The 15708-nt window shown below is 43.8% G+C and overlaps 1 protein-coding gene across 1 annotated transcript in view; it reads left to right on the plus strand.

Moving 5' to 3' along the window:
- The window catches only part of kntc1 (kinetochore associated 1), a 68846-nt gene that overhangs the window by 12811 nt on the left and 40327 nt on the right, over positions 1 to 15708 (plus strand). Inside the window, exons 12-26 of the mRNA XM_079551591.1 lie at positions 2301 to 2352; positions 2445 to 2543; positions 2621 to 2664; positions 4722 to 4784; positions 4848 to 4923; positions 6288 to 6413; positions 6487 to 6653; positions 9321 to 9432; positions 11920 to 12063; positions 12137 to 12193; positions 12273 to 12344; positions 12420 to 12539; positions 13787 to 13930; positions 13999 to 14094; positions 14203 to 14306. Of these exons, the coding sequence (XP_079407717.1) occupies positions 2301 to 2352; positions 2445 to 2543; positions 2621 to 2664; positions 4722 to 4784; positions 4848 to 4923; positions 6288 to 6413; positions 6487 to 6653; positions 9321 to 9432; positions 11920 to 12063; positions 12137 to 12193; positions 12273 to 12344; positions 12420 to 12539; positions 13787 to 13930; positions 13999 to 14094; positions 14203 to 14306 (1476 nt within the window). The remainder of the gene's footprint in view (positions 1 to 2300; positions 2353 to 2444; positions 2544 to 2620; positions 2665 to 4721; positions 4785 to 4847; positions 4924 to 6287; positions 6414 to 6486; positions 6654 to 9320; positions 9433 to 11919; positions 12064 to 12136; positions 12194 to 12272; positions 12345 to 12419; positions 12540 to 13786; positions 13931 to 13998; positions 14095 to 14202; positions 14307 to 15708) is intronic.

Genomic DNA, 15708 nt, shown 5'->3' on the forward strand with positions numbered 1-15708 from the left:
TTTTAGTATATTTTCACTCATAGTTAGTTGTTTCACCACAAATGGCTTCTAACAACCACTGAGTTTGCTGTTTTTAAATCATAATGAAATTACCAAAATGACCCTGATGACCTCCTGTTAGTTCCCGGTCTGTTTTGCATGAACTGCAAGTTTGAGATCTCCTGGTTCAATGATGTCCACGTCAGGAGACTGAGATGGAACTAGCGGGGCCTTCACTTTATTCTGCTGGAGCCACATCAGCGAAACATCTCCATATTTCACAGCTGGAATGGGGCACTTTTAAGTTCTCAACAAGGCCTATGATGGAAAGGGACCTTCACTTTATCCTTATGATCTGGTCAATCTCAGGCCCCGTCTACACGTAGCAGGGTATCTCACAAACCGAAGATATTTTCCTACGATCCGGCCTATCATCCACACAAAACCGGAGTTTTCTGTCTATAAAAACGAAGGTTTCTAAAAACTCCGGTCAAAGTTAAGATTTGGGAATCCTCCGACCATTCGACCACGTCACTGCAGCGTGCTGCGCATGGCCTGTGTTTACATCAGAAACAGCATCTGACGCCTCCAAAGCTCAAGTACTGCTTCATGTCAAAGCGCAGGTGAAGGAGCACTTTACAGTCAGTTATTTTACGCCAATTAACCATCCGACATGTTCCTCGATCACATAACAGCGCAGGTGCATTTCTGGGCAGTCATGCAGTTTGTGGCGTAATACAGGGACGCACTTCTGCAGGAGAACTTAGAGATAAAGTTGTCCTCCCGGAGGAAATGGTGAGACCAATGCCACAGTCCTCGCTGCTGCCGTGTTTGTTATTATGTTAGTTATTACGTACCAGGTCAGTCGGTCAGAGGTCAGAGGTCAGCCTGAGGTCAGTCTGTCAGCGATCAGTGGTCAGTCTGATCAAGAAAGTTACTCGCTGTACGAGCCTATTTATCTGACGGAAGATTACAAAAAATGGCGCCTGCCTTTGTATATGTCGTCTCACAATTGTTAGGCAGGTCTGTAAAGCTATAACAGTGAATTTGAGACAGTGAATACAGCTGCATAAAAAATAATGTATGTGCTGTGCAGAAAATTGTGGAGCGATATGAACAATTTATGATGAAAAAACACATATACGCGGTTAAGTGTGGATGCCGTTTTTTTTTTAAAACGAGGCTGTGTGGACTAGGCGGAGGGCGGATTTATAAATGCCCTGCTACGTGTGGACTAGGCCTCAATCTTCTGACCTCAGTATCATTGAGCCACTGTGGGGAGATCTCAAACACACAGTTCATGCAAAACAGCTCAGGAATTTACACTGGAGGCTTTACTATAAGATCATAAACAGAACCTTCTCCACAACAAACACAAAGACTCAGAGCTTCATTGATGCTAAAGGGAAAAACACAGTGTTTGGAACTGGGGGTGTAAACTTTGGATCGGGGTCATTTTGGTTCTTTATTTGTTCTATTATGATTTAACCTCTTACCTAAACCTAAACCGAATGCATAATGTCCTTTGGCTATAGGCCTGTGTAACACCTCATTTGAAAGCTAAGACCCACAAAACTGATATTTTTCCTTGCGTTGTTGCTGTGTTGTGTCACCGTTTTTTTGTGTGGTTTTTTTTGTTTTTTGTCATTTTATTGTTGATTTTTTGTCACATTTTTGTTTAAATTTTATCACTTTTTTGTAGAATTTTTGTCATTTTTGTTGAATTTTTGTCACATTTTTGTTGAATTTTTGTCACATTTTTTTGTTGAATTTTTGTCTCATTTTTTTGTCTCATTTTTGTCACATTTTTGTTGAATTTTTGTCACATTTTTTTGTAGAATTTTTGTCACATTTTTGTTGAATTTTTGTCACATTTTTTGGTTGAATTTTTGTCACATTTTTTTGTTGAATTTTTGTCTCTTTTTTGTTGTGTTTTTGTCACATTTTTGTCATATCTTTGTTTAATTTTTGTCATTTTTTTGTTGAATTTTTGTCACATTTTTGTTGAATTTTTGTCACATTTTTGTTGAATTTTTGTCACATTTTTGTTGCGTTTACATCCTTGTTTTCTTCTAATTTTTTTGTGGCTGTTTTGGTGCTTTTTTCCCCAAGAAGCTTTTTGATTAGGCTAAAGCCAAACTGGAGAAAATGGGATCCGTTCAGATGGGAGTTAAGAGGTTAAAAATAGCAAACTCAGTTGTTAACTATGAGTAAAAAACCCTTTTGTGTTTTCTTTCATATTCTTTGATGAAACATGGGGCTTTTGAGCACAACAGTTTATTGTAGATATTCTGTTTTTCATCTTTCCGTTCCTGTTCTAGACAAGACGGCAGCATGAAGATGATCACGCTCATCAAGCAAGACAACAGTCAGGTATTACGATGAGCTGAACTCTTTTAGACTCTTTTGAACCCTGTTATAATCTGCAGTAAATGAAAACCGCTGCCTGTGTCTTCCTTCTGCAGATGATCTCGCTGCAGATCCGCTCCCTGCCGTCCATGAGCTTGTGCTACTCCATGAACGTCTCCTCCGTCTCCTGCCTCGTCCGCACAAAGATCAACATGGTACGAACAGGAAGACTTGAATCTGATGAAACGATAATGTGTTTTCCAAACGCCTCACTCTTGGTTGTTCTGTGTAGGACGCGTTTTATTTAGTGGAGGGGATTTGTGAGAACCCAGAAAGGTAAGACGTGACAGAGAGGAGGGAAAAGCAGCTGAAGGTTTTACTCAGGTAAGAGCAGGGCTGAGCCGACGAGGCCAGTCTGGGATCGGACTGTAAACGTGTCGAAAGCAGGAAATGAAAAGAAATGTAGAATCTTTATGTTCACGTGTTGATGTTGCTGGGCAGTAAAATTGAGAACAAATACAAAATTGAAATGTTGTCAAAAAAAATGACAAAAATGTTAAAATTTGGAGTGAAATTGAGGGGAAAAAAATGTTAAAAAAAACAACCATGTAGAACATTTTTGAAAAAATATGGAAACATTGAGGAAAAGGGTGGACTTTTAAAAAAAAAAAACAAGTAGAAACATTTTGGGAAAAATTAGAAAAACAAACAAGTGGAAAAATGTGAGTAAATTTGGGGAAAAATTGGGGTTAAAACTGGCAAATTTGGGGTGAAATTGAGGTAAAAATAGGAAAAAAAACATGTTTGAAAGAATGAAAAAAGTGAAAAAAATATTAACAAGTGTAAAAATTGGGGTACATTTTAAGAAAAAACGGAAACATTTGGGACGAAACAAACAAAAAAAGGAAAAAATAAAATACAAAATTGTTTTAAAAAATATGGAAAAAATCAGAAAAGTGGGGAAAAAATTGGAAAAACAAGTGTAAAAGTTGGAGTAAATTTTGGGGAAAATGTGGGGCGACATTGATAAAAAAAATGCATAGAAAAATTTTGAATAAACGAGTGAAAAATGTGGGTAAAAAAATAATAAAAAAAATAATTTAGGGAAAAAAAACGTGAGAAAATTGGTCAAAAATTGGGGGGAAAAAATGATTAAAATGAATGTTTTTTTTTTGGTTCTATATGACAAATATTTCAGTATAGGAATCGTAAAAAGTTTCGTTCAGGTATCGTATCGACAAGATTGTAATGGCCCAGCCCGAGGTCAGACTGACTTTGAAATGTTGATTCTCGAGTGGAAATAAAAAGTAGAGACGCTCGAAGTGAAATTGAGGGGAAAAAAAAACAAAACAAAAAAAACATGTAGAACATTTTTGAAAAAATATGGAGGTGGATTTTTTTTTTTAAACTAGTGGAAATTATATGGGAAAAATTTGGAGTAAATTGGGGGTTAAAACTGGGAAAATTTGGGGTGAAATTGAGGGAAAAAATGGGAAAAAAACATGTAGAATTTTTTTTGAAAACATTTGAAAAAGTGGAAAACTTGGGGTAAATTTTGAGGAAAAAAAACGGGAAAATTTGGGACGAAATGTAAAAAAAATATAGAAAAATTCAGAAAAGTGGGAAAAAATTGGAAAAACAAGTGGAAAAGTTGGGGTATATTTTGGGGGGAAAATTTGGAATAAACGAGTGAAAAACGCGGGTAAAAAAATAATTGAAAAATGTAACAAATTTAAAAAAATGGGAAACTTAGGGGAAAAAACATTTTGGGGGAAATAACTGGTCAAATTGGGGTGGAAAATATTAAAATCTGTTTTTATAGTTCTATATGACAAATATTTCAGTATAGGAAATCGTAAAAAGGATCATTTCGGGATCGACATAAATGTAACTTTCCCAGCCCGAGGTCAGACTGACTTTGAAATGTTGATTCTCGAGTTAGTAAAAAGTAAAAAGAGACACAAAGAGACGCTTGAAGTGAAATTTGAAAAGTATTTGGTGGAACAGCTTTTGATTTATGTTCTAGTGTTGCTGTAATAAGACATAACATAAAATAACAGCTACAGAAAAATATGTCCAAAGAAAACACTTAAAATAATCAAAATCAAAATCAAAAGAAGAACATCTAAGCTTCTAATGACCTCTTAACCCCCGCCTCCTGTTCGTCTTTACCCAAATCTAAAAGCTTCTGGACTGGAAAGCTTGGTCAGTCATTTGAAAGCTAAGTCACTGCGTCTCAATAACATTTTTTAAGTGTTTTTTGAGGCTCGTTTTGCTGCTTTCTCGTCGCTCTGTTGACACTTTTTCCAAGACGCTTTTAGATTTGGGTAAAGCCGGTCTGGATTAGATGTGCTGGGTGCAGGTGGGCTCATTTGTGTTGTGTTCCTCTGTAGTGGAGGTCAGGCCGCGTCGTCTCTCGCCCTCAGGTGCTTCACGGAGGCTCTGCCCGAGAACAGGTGAGAAGTCGAGTTTTTTCCTTTTCATTTCCAAAAGGTAAACGTGTGGCTCCTGTTTCCCAGACTGAGCCGACTCCTCCATAAGCACATGTTCCAGGAGGCCGAGGCGTTCGCAATGACCTTCGAGCTGGATTTAGAGGTAAAAGAACCAACAGCATCAGAGCTCACGTCAAACAGCATCAGTGTGGAAGGAAATTAAAGGTTTAGGTTCCATCGAAAACAGGAACCGAAAAGAAATATAAATCTTTATGTTCAAGTGTTGATGCTGATCAAAATGTAAAAGGAATAAAACAGTGAAAAACAAGTTAAGAAAATATTGAAATTAAGTGGGAAAATTGAGAGAAAAACAAGTGGAAATTTTAATTTTGGGGGTGAAAATGTGGAAAAACACATAGAAAAATTTGAAAAAATATGGAAAAATTGAGGGGGGAAAAAAAAGTGAAAAAATTGGGGTAAATTTGGGGAAAAATCATTGGAATAAAAAATGTATTTGGGGGAAAAAATAACATAATGAAATTGGGGGAAAAATGGGAAATATAGGGAAAAAAATGATAATCTGTGGATTTAAAACGTGAAAAAAAATTGGTTAAAAATGTGGGAAAATAAGAAAAACCTGGAAAGTGTTTTTTCTGCCGTTTTGTCGTTAACCTCTTAACCCCCCCCTTTAACCGAGCGCATTTTCTCCAGTTTGGTTTTACCCAAATCTAAAACGTCACAGCCTCTAGGCCAGAGTAACGCCTCATTTGAAAGCTAAGACCTACAAAACGGATCGTAGCTATTTTATTGAGCTGTCGTTACTCTTTTGTCGTATTGTTTTAAGCGTTTTTGTTGTGTTTTGGTCGCTTTTTCAGCCCATTTTTGTCACTCTTTCGTAGCTCTCTCGATGTTTTTGTCCTGTTTTTGTCAATTTCATCTTATTTTTGTAACTTTTTTGTGGCTTTGTTGTTTTTCCTCACTCTTTTGCTGTGTTTTTATCACATTTTGTTTTTGTTTTGTCGTCTCTTTGAATCTCTTTTTTGTCATCCTTTTCATCGCTTTTTCTGTGGGTTTTTTTTTTGGTCCTGTTTTTGTCATTTTCCTACAATTTTCTTTTACTTTTTGTGGCTTTTAAAAAAAATAAAGTATCACTCTTTAGTCGTGTGCTTTTGTCGCTATTTTTATTGAGTTACCGTTGCTTTTCCGGCACGTTACTGTCGCTCTTTTGCCACTTTTTTGCTTTTAGATTTGGAGAAAATGTGATCTGTTCATGTGGGAGTTAAGAAGTTAAAAGAAGTTTCTTGGTTGTTTCACAAATGATACAAATGCAACAGAAATTAATTGGAAGGAAGAGGAATAAATGAACATTATTAATCTGTTTTAGGGCTCTGTATGTCAAATATTTTAGTATCGGTTTTGAAAAAAATAGCGTTCAGTTATCGGTATCGTTAAAGTACCGGTATATTTAAATAATGTGTTTTTGTTGTTTTCCTGTGTATTTGAACACCACACCTCTCGCCTTTGCAGCTGGTCTACAAAGTGAAGCTGGACTTTGTGCTGGAGCAGCTGGCCTCGGCCTCGGTGGGAGGTTACGGGCAGGAGGTGTGGTCAGACCTGGTGGAGGAGGCGCGCACCAACCTCGCCAAGATCTCTGTGAGTCAGTAACAACAACAGCAGACTGGACCCGGCCCGGGCTCCTTTGTTACTGAGGTTCTCTGGTCCGCAGGACGAGCAGTACGTGGCGGAGTACTGCCTGAAGGCGCCGTGGCCGACCTTCGAGACGGCCGAGAAGATGTTGAACCACGCGGCGTCTCGATGCTGCACCTTACAGATCCAGGAGGCGCTCGCCCGACTCGCCACCTTCTGCAGCCTGCACACGGTGGACAAGTTCAAGTACAGTCACACAGCTCACTCTCCCACACTCATGTTGCACTGTTTCTTTACAAAGGTCGTATTTAGGATCAGCAATTTCACCCTCAGGCTGAAAGACGGGCAAATGATGGATTACATTCGGTGATGTAACATCCATATTGTGAGAAACCACGATATATCGCCATATAAAGCTGCTCTAAGTGATCCCGAAGCAGAAGACGCAGCAACAGTTAGCGGCTAGCAGTTAGCGGCTAACAGTTTAGCTTTATGACAGAAGTTTACACAAAGATGGTGACCTGACAAACCCGACCTGCTCTGATGCAGCTGAAATGTTTATTAATCCAACATCTACAGGAGCCTCAGGGATTTTTCCTTTTTATTCCTCAAAGCAAAGCAGCACCAGAGGAGAGGCTGATGCGTTCAAGGGTTGCGGGAAAAGAAAGTACTGCGCTGTAAACTTAGTTCTAAATTAGGGATGGGTACCGTTCGTTTTTTTTCGATACCAAGTACTTTAACGATACCTGCTTTTCGGTTCCGGTGCCTTAACGGTACTTTTTTCGATACCTATGTTATTTTAATTCAATAAAAATGACGTGTATTAAAAGTATAGTTCAGGAAAAAATCCTAAAACGGCACAGCAGAAGCTACACAGGAGCAGCAGCGTCGCCTGTGACTTCGGGTTTTGAGCACAATTTCCACTTAAGCAGTAATAAAAAGAGAGAAAGGACGTTATTACCTTAAGCTGCAGAGACAGGACAGATCTACATCAGGACATGGTTTTCTTTCAGCTAAACTTTTCTAAACTCACTGCGCTGTTCGACGAAGCGAAAGGAACTTCACACTCAAAGATCCTTACATGGTGTGAGCGCTCACTCTGCCACTAACAATTTACCAAAACTGGACCAACAATGTCTAATACAGAGTGAGCGCTCGCTTTCAACAAACCATCTTGGATATTCCTGTCGCTGCAGCTGCTCTAAAGTTGTAACAACAGCACGTAAGCTCAGCCTCCGTGGGTCTGTCACTAAAGGTAAAGACGTCTTTCTTGTCACTGCTCTTTTTTGCTTTTCAATTTGACTAAAAGCTCAAGTTTCTTATTCAGTCCTGGTTTAGTCCTGGTTTATAACTGGTTTTGTTTAGCTCTGGGTTTTACAACCGGTGTAGTATATGTCCTGGCTCAGTCCTGACGCAGACCGCAGCTCTGCCATTTCTATTACAAAAGTTTAGCAAGTTTTGCTTCGCTATAAGTTACATCTATAAAATATATCTTTGCTTCGCTCCATTTGCGCTGAAGCGGCTCAGTATCTGCGCACACGTTCATGTAGCTTTTTTGAGACTCATTGCGGGTCACATATTGACGTCTGGAGAGAAAAAGAACCGAAAGTTGGCACCGAAAGAATTAAAAATTTTCGATACCGCCCCCGACCGGAGCTTTTCGGTCGGTTCCAAGTAGGAACCGTTTAACGGTGCCCATCCCTATTCTAAATGGAATTATTATGTTCTAAATGTCCAAAAAAAGTGACAGACTTTCATGAAAGTTGCAGTTTAGCAAATAAATGAAAATCTCAAAAATATTTACTTTGTACCAATCTGATTAATCACAAATAAGATATGTACAGAGTTCACTCCAACTACTGATGAAAACATTTCAAAAAGACATCACTTAAAGCAGCTTTAAGTCTTCGTCACAATGTCTTTGCAAACTCTGGAAAAAAATAAATTAAAAAATTGGGAACAGTTGGGGCCAACTTAAGAAAAAAATTGAACATTTTAGATTAGATTAGATTTACTTTATTGTCCACCGAGGTGGAAATTTGTCTTTGGTTCACCATCACAGTCACAAAATCACACATAGTCACAACAGACATGACAGACAGTATCAAAGACAATAAGTTAGTAATAAGAACAATTAAAAACAGTTGTGCTGCGACTCCACTAGCGCTTATTCAGCAGGTTTATTGCATTCGGCACAAATGAGCCCTGGTACACCTTGTTTGTAGCTCAAGGCGCTCTGTAGCGGCGCCCAGAGGCATCAGACTAAACTCATCAGACAGAGGAGGCTCTGAGTCCCTGACGATGGATTTAGCTGCTCCACACAGAGCTGTTTGATAAAGGACGTCCAGTGATTTTTGTTCACAGCCAATCACCTTTCCTGCATTTTTTATGATTCTTTGTAGCTTGTTTTTGTTGCCACTGTAAGAAACCCGAACCACGCGGTGATATTAAAAACAAAGACACTTTCAATCAGACTGACATAGACCCGCTCACTCCAAAGCCCCTGAGCTTCCTGATCATATACAGTCTCTGATTGGCTTTCTTATACATTGAATCTGCATTTAATGAAAAATTAAGTTTGTCATCAATATGAGTACCCGAGTACTTGAAGCCATTTACAACCTCCACCGGCTGGTCAGAGATGGACAGAGACTGAAAAGAAATTGGGAAAACATGGACAAAATTGGGGTTAATAATAAATACAATTTTGGGAAAATTGGGAAGAAAAAAAAACATTTAAAAAAAAGGGAAAAATTGGGAACCATGGAAAATGTTTTTTTTCCCGCCCTTTTGTCGTTAAAGGAAGTTTCTTGGTTGTTTCACCTCAAACAAATGATACAAATGCAAAATAAATTGAAGGAAGAAAAAATGAAGAAAATAACATTATTAATCTGATTTTGACGTCATCCACAGCGGCATCGCCTGGATCGAGTTCCTGAACTGCACAGATGTTCTGGAGGACGTTCTGTGCCACCTGAGAGAGGGCGACCTGAAGGGGGCGCAGCTGCTGTGGCTCCGACACGAGGTCCTGCAGCGCCGCACACAGAACACGCAGCAGGAGGAGGAGCTAACGGGGGCTAACGGGGGCTAACGGGGCTAACTCACGGGGCTCACGGGGCTCACGGGGCTCACGGGGCTAACGGGGCTCATGGGGCTAACGGGGCTCACGGGGCTAACTGGGCTAACTCACGGGGCTAACAGGGCTAACTCACGGGGCTAACTCACGGGGCTAGCTCACGGGGCTAACTCACGGGGCTAACTCACGGGGCTAACTCACGGGGCTAACTCACGGGGCTAACTGGGCTAACTCACGGGGCTAACAGGGCTAACTCACGGGGCTAACTGGGCTAACTCACGGGGCTAACAGGGCTTACTCACGGGGCTAACAGGGCTAACTCACGGGGCTAACTCACGGGGCTAACAGGGCTAACTCACGGGGCTAACTGGGCTCACGGGGCTAACTGGGCTAACTCACGGGGCTAGCTGGGCTAACTCACGGGGCTAACAGGGCTAACTCACGGGGCTAACTGGGCTAACTCACGGGGCTAACAGGGCTAACTCACGGGGCTAACTCACGGGGCTAACAGGGCTAACTCACGGGGCTAACTGGGCTCACGGGGCTAACTGGGCTAACTCACGGGGCTAGCTCACGGGGCTAACTCACGGGGCTAACTCACGGGGCTAACTCACGGGGCTAACTGGGCTAACTCACGGGGCTAACAGGGCTAACTCACGGGGCTAACTGGGCTAACTCACGGGGCTAACAGGGCTAACTCACGGGGCTAACTCACGGGGCTAACAGGGCTAACTCACGGGGCTAGCTCACGGGGCTAACTCACTGGGCTAACTCACGGGGCTAACTGGGCTAACTCACGGGGCTAACAGGGCTAACTCACGGGGCTAACTCACGGGGCTAACTGGGCTCACGGGGCTAACAGGGCTAACTGGGCTCACGGGGCTAACTCACTGGGCTAACTCACGGGGCTAACTGGGCTAACGGGGCTAACTGGGCTCACGGGGCTAACTGGGCTCACGGGGCTAACAGGGCTCATGGGGCTAACGGGGGGTCATGGGGCTAACGGGGCTCAAGGGGCTAACGGGGCTCATGGGGCTAACGGGGGGTCATGGGGCTAACGGGGCTCATGGGGCTAACGGGGCTCATGGGGCTAACGGGGCTAACAGGGCTAACTGGGTTCACGGGGCTAACTGGGCTCACGGGGCTAACTCACGGGGCTAACTCACGGGGCTAACTCAAGGGGCTAACAGGGCTCATGGGGCTAACGGGGCTCATGGGGCTAACGGGGCTCAAGGGGCTTACGGGGCTAACAGAGCTAACGGGGCTCAAGGGGCTAACGGGGCTCATGGGGCTCATGGGCTAACGGGGCTCATGGGGCTAACGGGGCTCAAGGGGCTAACGGGGCTAATAGAGCTAACGGGGCTCAAGGGGCTAACGGGGCTAACAGAGCTAACGGGGCTCATGGGGCTAACGGGGCTCATGGGGCTCATGGGCTAACGGGGCTCATGGGGCTAACAGAGCTAACGGGGCTCAAGGGGCTAACGGGGCTAACAGAGCTAACGGGGCTCAAGGGGCTAACGGGGCTAACAGAGCTAACGGGGCTCATGGGGCTAACGGGGCTCATGGGGCTCATGGGCTAACGGGGCTCAAGGGGCTAACAGAGCTAACGGGGCTCAAGGGGCTAACGGGGCTAACAGAGCTAACGGGGCTCATGGGGCTAACGGGGCTCATGGGGCTCATGGGCTAACGGGGCTCATGGGGCTAACGGGGCTCAAGGGGCTAACGGGGCTAATAGAGCTAACGGGGCTCAAGGGGCTAACGGGGCTAACAGAGCTAACGGGGCTCAAGGGGCTAACAGAGCTAACGGGGCTCAAGGGGCTAACGGAGCTAACGGGGCTCATGGGGCTAACGGGGCTCATGGGGCTCATGGGCTAACGGGGCTCATGGGGCTAACGGGGCTCATGGGGCTCATGGGCTAACGGGGCTCATGGGGCTAACGGGGCTAACGGGGCTCAAGGGGCTAACGGAGCTAACGGGGCTCATGGGGCTAACGGGGCTCATGGGGCTCATGGGCTAACGGGGCTCATGGGGCTAACGGGGCTCATGGGGCTCATGGGCTAACGGGGCTCATGGGGCTAACGGGGCTAACGGGGCTCAAGGGGCTAACGGGGCTAATAGAGCTAACGGGGCTCAAGGGGCTAACGGGGCTAACAGAGCTAACGGGGCTCAAGGGGCTAACAGAGCTAACGGGGCTCAAGGGGCTAACGGGGCTAACGGAGCTAACGGGGATAACGGGGATAACGGGGATAACGGGCTCACTCAAGGGGCTAACAGAGCTAACGGGGCTCAAGGGGCTAACGGGGCTAACAGAGCTAACGGGGCTAACAGAGCTAACGGGGCTCAAGGGGCTAACGGGGCTCACGGGGCTAACGGAGCTAACGGGCTCACTCACGGGGCTCACGGGGCTCACGGGGCTAACGGGACGTTCTGTTTCAGGGCCAGATGGCGGCGGACTTTAAGGAGCGCCAGCTTGAGGAGGTTCTGAGCGCCATCCCCGAGGAGCTGCCGTCCAGAGACCTGTGCCCCTGGTTCAAGTCAGTCCTCGTCCCGTTTGTGAGGAGAGCGCTCCCCTCCGGGCAGGTGGGAACGAGGACTCTCCTGTGTGTCGGGGGCGGGGGGTAAGAGGTTTTTTAACACTGTGCTTTGTTTACAGAGAAACCTGGCGCGATGGCTGGAGCACAGGGCGAGGAATCTGGAGTTGACTGAAAAGGTACTGAACACAGAAGCCAAATGAAACAAGCTGAGATGAAACACTGATCTGTGTTAATGTGTCTGATCTTCTCCTTCAGAGCGACTGGCCTCAGAACGGACTGAACCTGGCCGTGCTCGGAGTCCCCTCCTTGTGGACCTGGACCAAATGTGTCAGTGCGCCGTGAAAAACAAACACACGTGCTTTCTGAGGTAGAGTTATATTGACTCTGTGTCTGATTTTGAAGGATGAGAACTACGGAGCAGAAGAAGTCCAAAGTCTGAAGTCTTTAGTGGCCAACCTCCGCCAACTCCTGGAACTGGACCGGAAATACAGCTGCAAACTTTCCCTGTCTGTGTTTGAGAAGGTAACAATGCGGTTATCAGGAGTTTCAGCAGCCAAAACAAAACAAGGAATTGCAGAAACTAACATTAAGTCAATTTTAGATACATTTTATAATAATCATGTTTAGCACAGACTTTTCACACATCTCTCGCTGGACGTTTCCCGGTGTTTGATAAAGGTACAGGCTTGGTTTCCCTTTCTGTCCCACATCAGCATTTCAGCTAAGGCGCTAACTTACTGCTTACTGCTATAGAGCTGTGACGGTCACACAGGAGAGTCACAGGTTCGAAGTCTCGCTGCTTTAGAGACACTTTTTCCTGCACGTTCTGCAAACCGGAAAACTGTCTCTATCAACTGTCCTTCAGCTTTATTAAAATACACAAAACATGTCCAGACTTCAGGCTCGGCCTCTGAGGCTGATCCTGCGCTGTCGTCTCGGACATGATTCCAGCTTCGAGAAAGTTTAGTTTTGGTTGTAGCTACAGAGGCGCCTCGGCAGCTTCAGCAGCTGAGACGGCGCCTCATGAGGCTCACTTTGCCGACACCGCGGGCGCAGTAATCCACCGCGGTAAAATATTTTTTCAAAAACAAGACGGTAATTATTATTACCATTTTTACCGGGGTTTACCGCTACACCGGTAACCGTGACATCCCTAGTCACAAACATAGCTGCAGCTACTCTTTTCTGTTACAGGCGTTTTTTAAGCTATCATAAACCTGCAAAAACAATGGAAAAAGTCCGCTAGCTTAGCCGCCGCTAATTAGCATAAATTAGCATTACTATGGCGACCATTTAACATAAGAATAACATCGCTACATTATACCTGTCGTTAACACAACACCTTCAATAAACAAACTCCATTGACTTGAATGGGATTATCCAACGTTCTACCGGTCATTATTTTCTGATCTCAGGACCTCTGAGAACAATAATGACCGCTGCCAATGGCCACGGAGTTCGTGCTCATAATACAGGTGTTTCATATCACTCCGCATGTAGTAGTGGAGGACACGATCTCTGTTCTCGTCACTGCGAGAGAAGTCGGGGGAATCGCTCGTGAAGTTAACGTGAGTCCGACTTTCAACTTACGCAGAGCTTCACCACCTTCCTCCAACTGCACCTTCAGCTAAGTAGCTAGGCTAGCAATAGGAAGCTAGCCGAGCAATGCGCAAACTTTTGGGAACTACTTTCCACAGAAGTCATTAAATCAGCCTTTCAGCCTTCATGAAAGTGAAGCTTTCCTGACTGTGTAAGTGTGTGTTTCAAAGGGAAATGCCCGCAGCGTGGCCTTCTTCATGCTGGACAAAGTGCCGGCCCCTGAGCTCATCCCTCACACGGTGGAAACTCGCCTCCAGCCTTACGCCCAGGAGCACGACATGGCTCTGGACGAGCTGCTGCTGCGATACATAAAGGTACAGCTCCGTGTAAACGTCATTCTCTTGGGCTGAGGGTTGTTACGATGTGGACTCTTCTGAACCAGGACCTGCTGGAGCGCTGCAGCTCCCAGACCACCACGCTCTTCACCGAGTGGGAGGCCAAGGCTGTGGCTGTGCTCGGCTGCATGACGGACACCGACGTAAGGGAAAGATTCATGCACGAAAATCACTAAAGCAAACTCCCCCCTGTCCTCTGAGTGAATGTTTATAAATATGGCATTTTAAATATGTGTCCCTGGTGTGGACAGCTGATGGTGGACGCGGTGCTGGAGGTCATACAGAAGGCCGTGGTGCCCTGGAGCAACGTGGTGGAGAAGCTGGTGCAGCCGTATCTGGAGATGGAAGGACCAAAGTATGTCTGACTCCCCTGTGCACAATCATGTGTCATCTAGAACCAGATTAATATGTTTATTTATTCCTTTTCCTTCCATTGAATTCCTTTTTTTGGAAGAAAACACTTTTTTCCACATTTTTTCCACATTTTAAAGCAAGTTTTCTCTCATTTTCACACACATTGAGTGCCATTTTGTCCCCCATGTGCCAAAAATGAAAAAAAAACTCTAATGCACCTTATGTGTGATTTTGGGAGCTCTGTGAAGAACAGATCTGAAATAAATGAAGATTAAAAAGTTGGATCTGGACATGTCATCTGGGCATTTAACCCCTTAACCCCCGCCTGAACCGAGCACATTTTCTCCAGTTTGGCTTTACCCCAGTCCAAAAGCTTCTGGAAAAAAGGTGTGAAAATAGCAACAAAACTGAGACGAAAACAATGATGGAAATGTGAAAAAAAAGTGGGAAAACATTGACAAAAAATGAAAAAAAAAAAGACAAAAATGTGACAAAAAAATGATAAAAATGTGTTTAAAAAATTGATAAAAAATGACAAAAAATTGACAAAATATGACAAAAAAATGTGACAAAAAATAACACAAAAATGACAAAAATGTGACAAAAAATACAAAAAAATGTGACAAAAAATGACAAAAAAAAGGACAGATGGGACAAAAAAAAATACAAAAATGTGATTAAAATTTGACAAAAAAATGAAAAGACAAAAAAGACAAAAAATGACAAAAAAGTTACAATAATGAGTTGAATACCCAACAAAAAAATGATGTGAGGAAAACGATCCTCTCGGTTCAGGCGGGAGTTAAGAGGTTAATCACAGTGCGGTATTTGAATGTTATTGCTGCACTTTAGCGGGTATGCCAGTAGGGGGCAGTCTTGTCAAGCCTTTCTCAAAAGTTTCACGTCTGGAAGGAAGAATGAAAGTTGAGGAAGATGCCACAGCGTCTGCGTTTTCGACCTTTCTAATAACACAGGATGACTCAGATCATCACGAACGATCTCCGTTTCTAGAAAAAAAAAAAGTGATGTTTAGCTTTGAATTTCTCAGGAACTGAAGCACATAGAATTAAACTGTTTCCACCTACGGAGAGCTCAGAGTCCCACCTTTCAAACGAGCCACAACCTGTGTCCATATCTATAACATAGAATACGCTGTGGTGCTACAAATATCATGAAAAATGGTCTGGATTGTTGGCTCTCGACAGCTGAATCCCCAAAACGGCGCAGCACTCAATGTGTTTTTCGTCCCCCTTATCTCCATTTACCCCCCACATTTTTCCAAATTTTTTGATGACTTGGACCTAAACATTTCCTATTTTTTCAGTATCTGCTTTTTGATGCTTCTCTCCCCAAATTTCTCCAAAAAAATCCCAATTTTCTTGTGATGTTTCCACTTTTCCCCA

Source organism: Gobius niger (assembly GCF_951799975.1).
Source record: "Gobius niger genome assembly, chromosome: 1".
NCBI classification, from domain to species: Eukaryota; Metazoa; Chordata; class Actinopteri; order Gobiiformes; family Gobiidae; genus Gobius; species Gobius niger.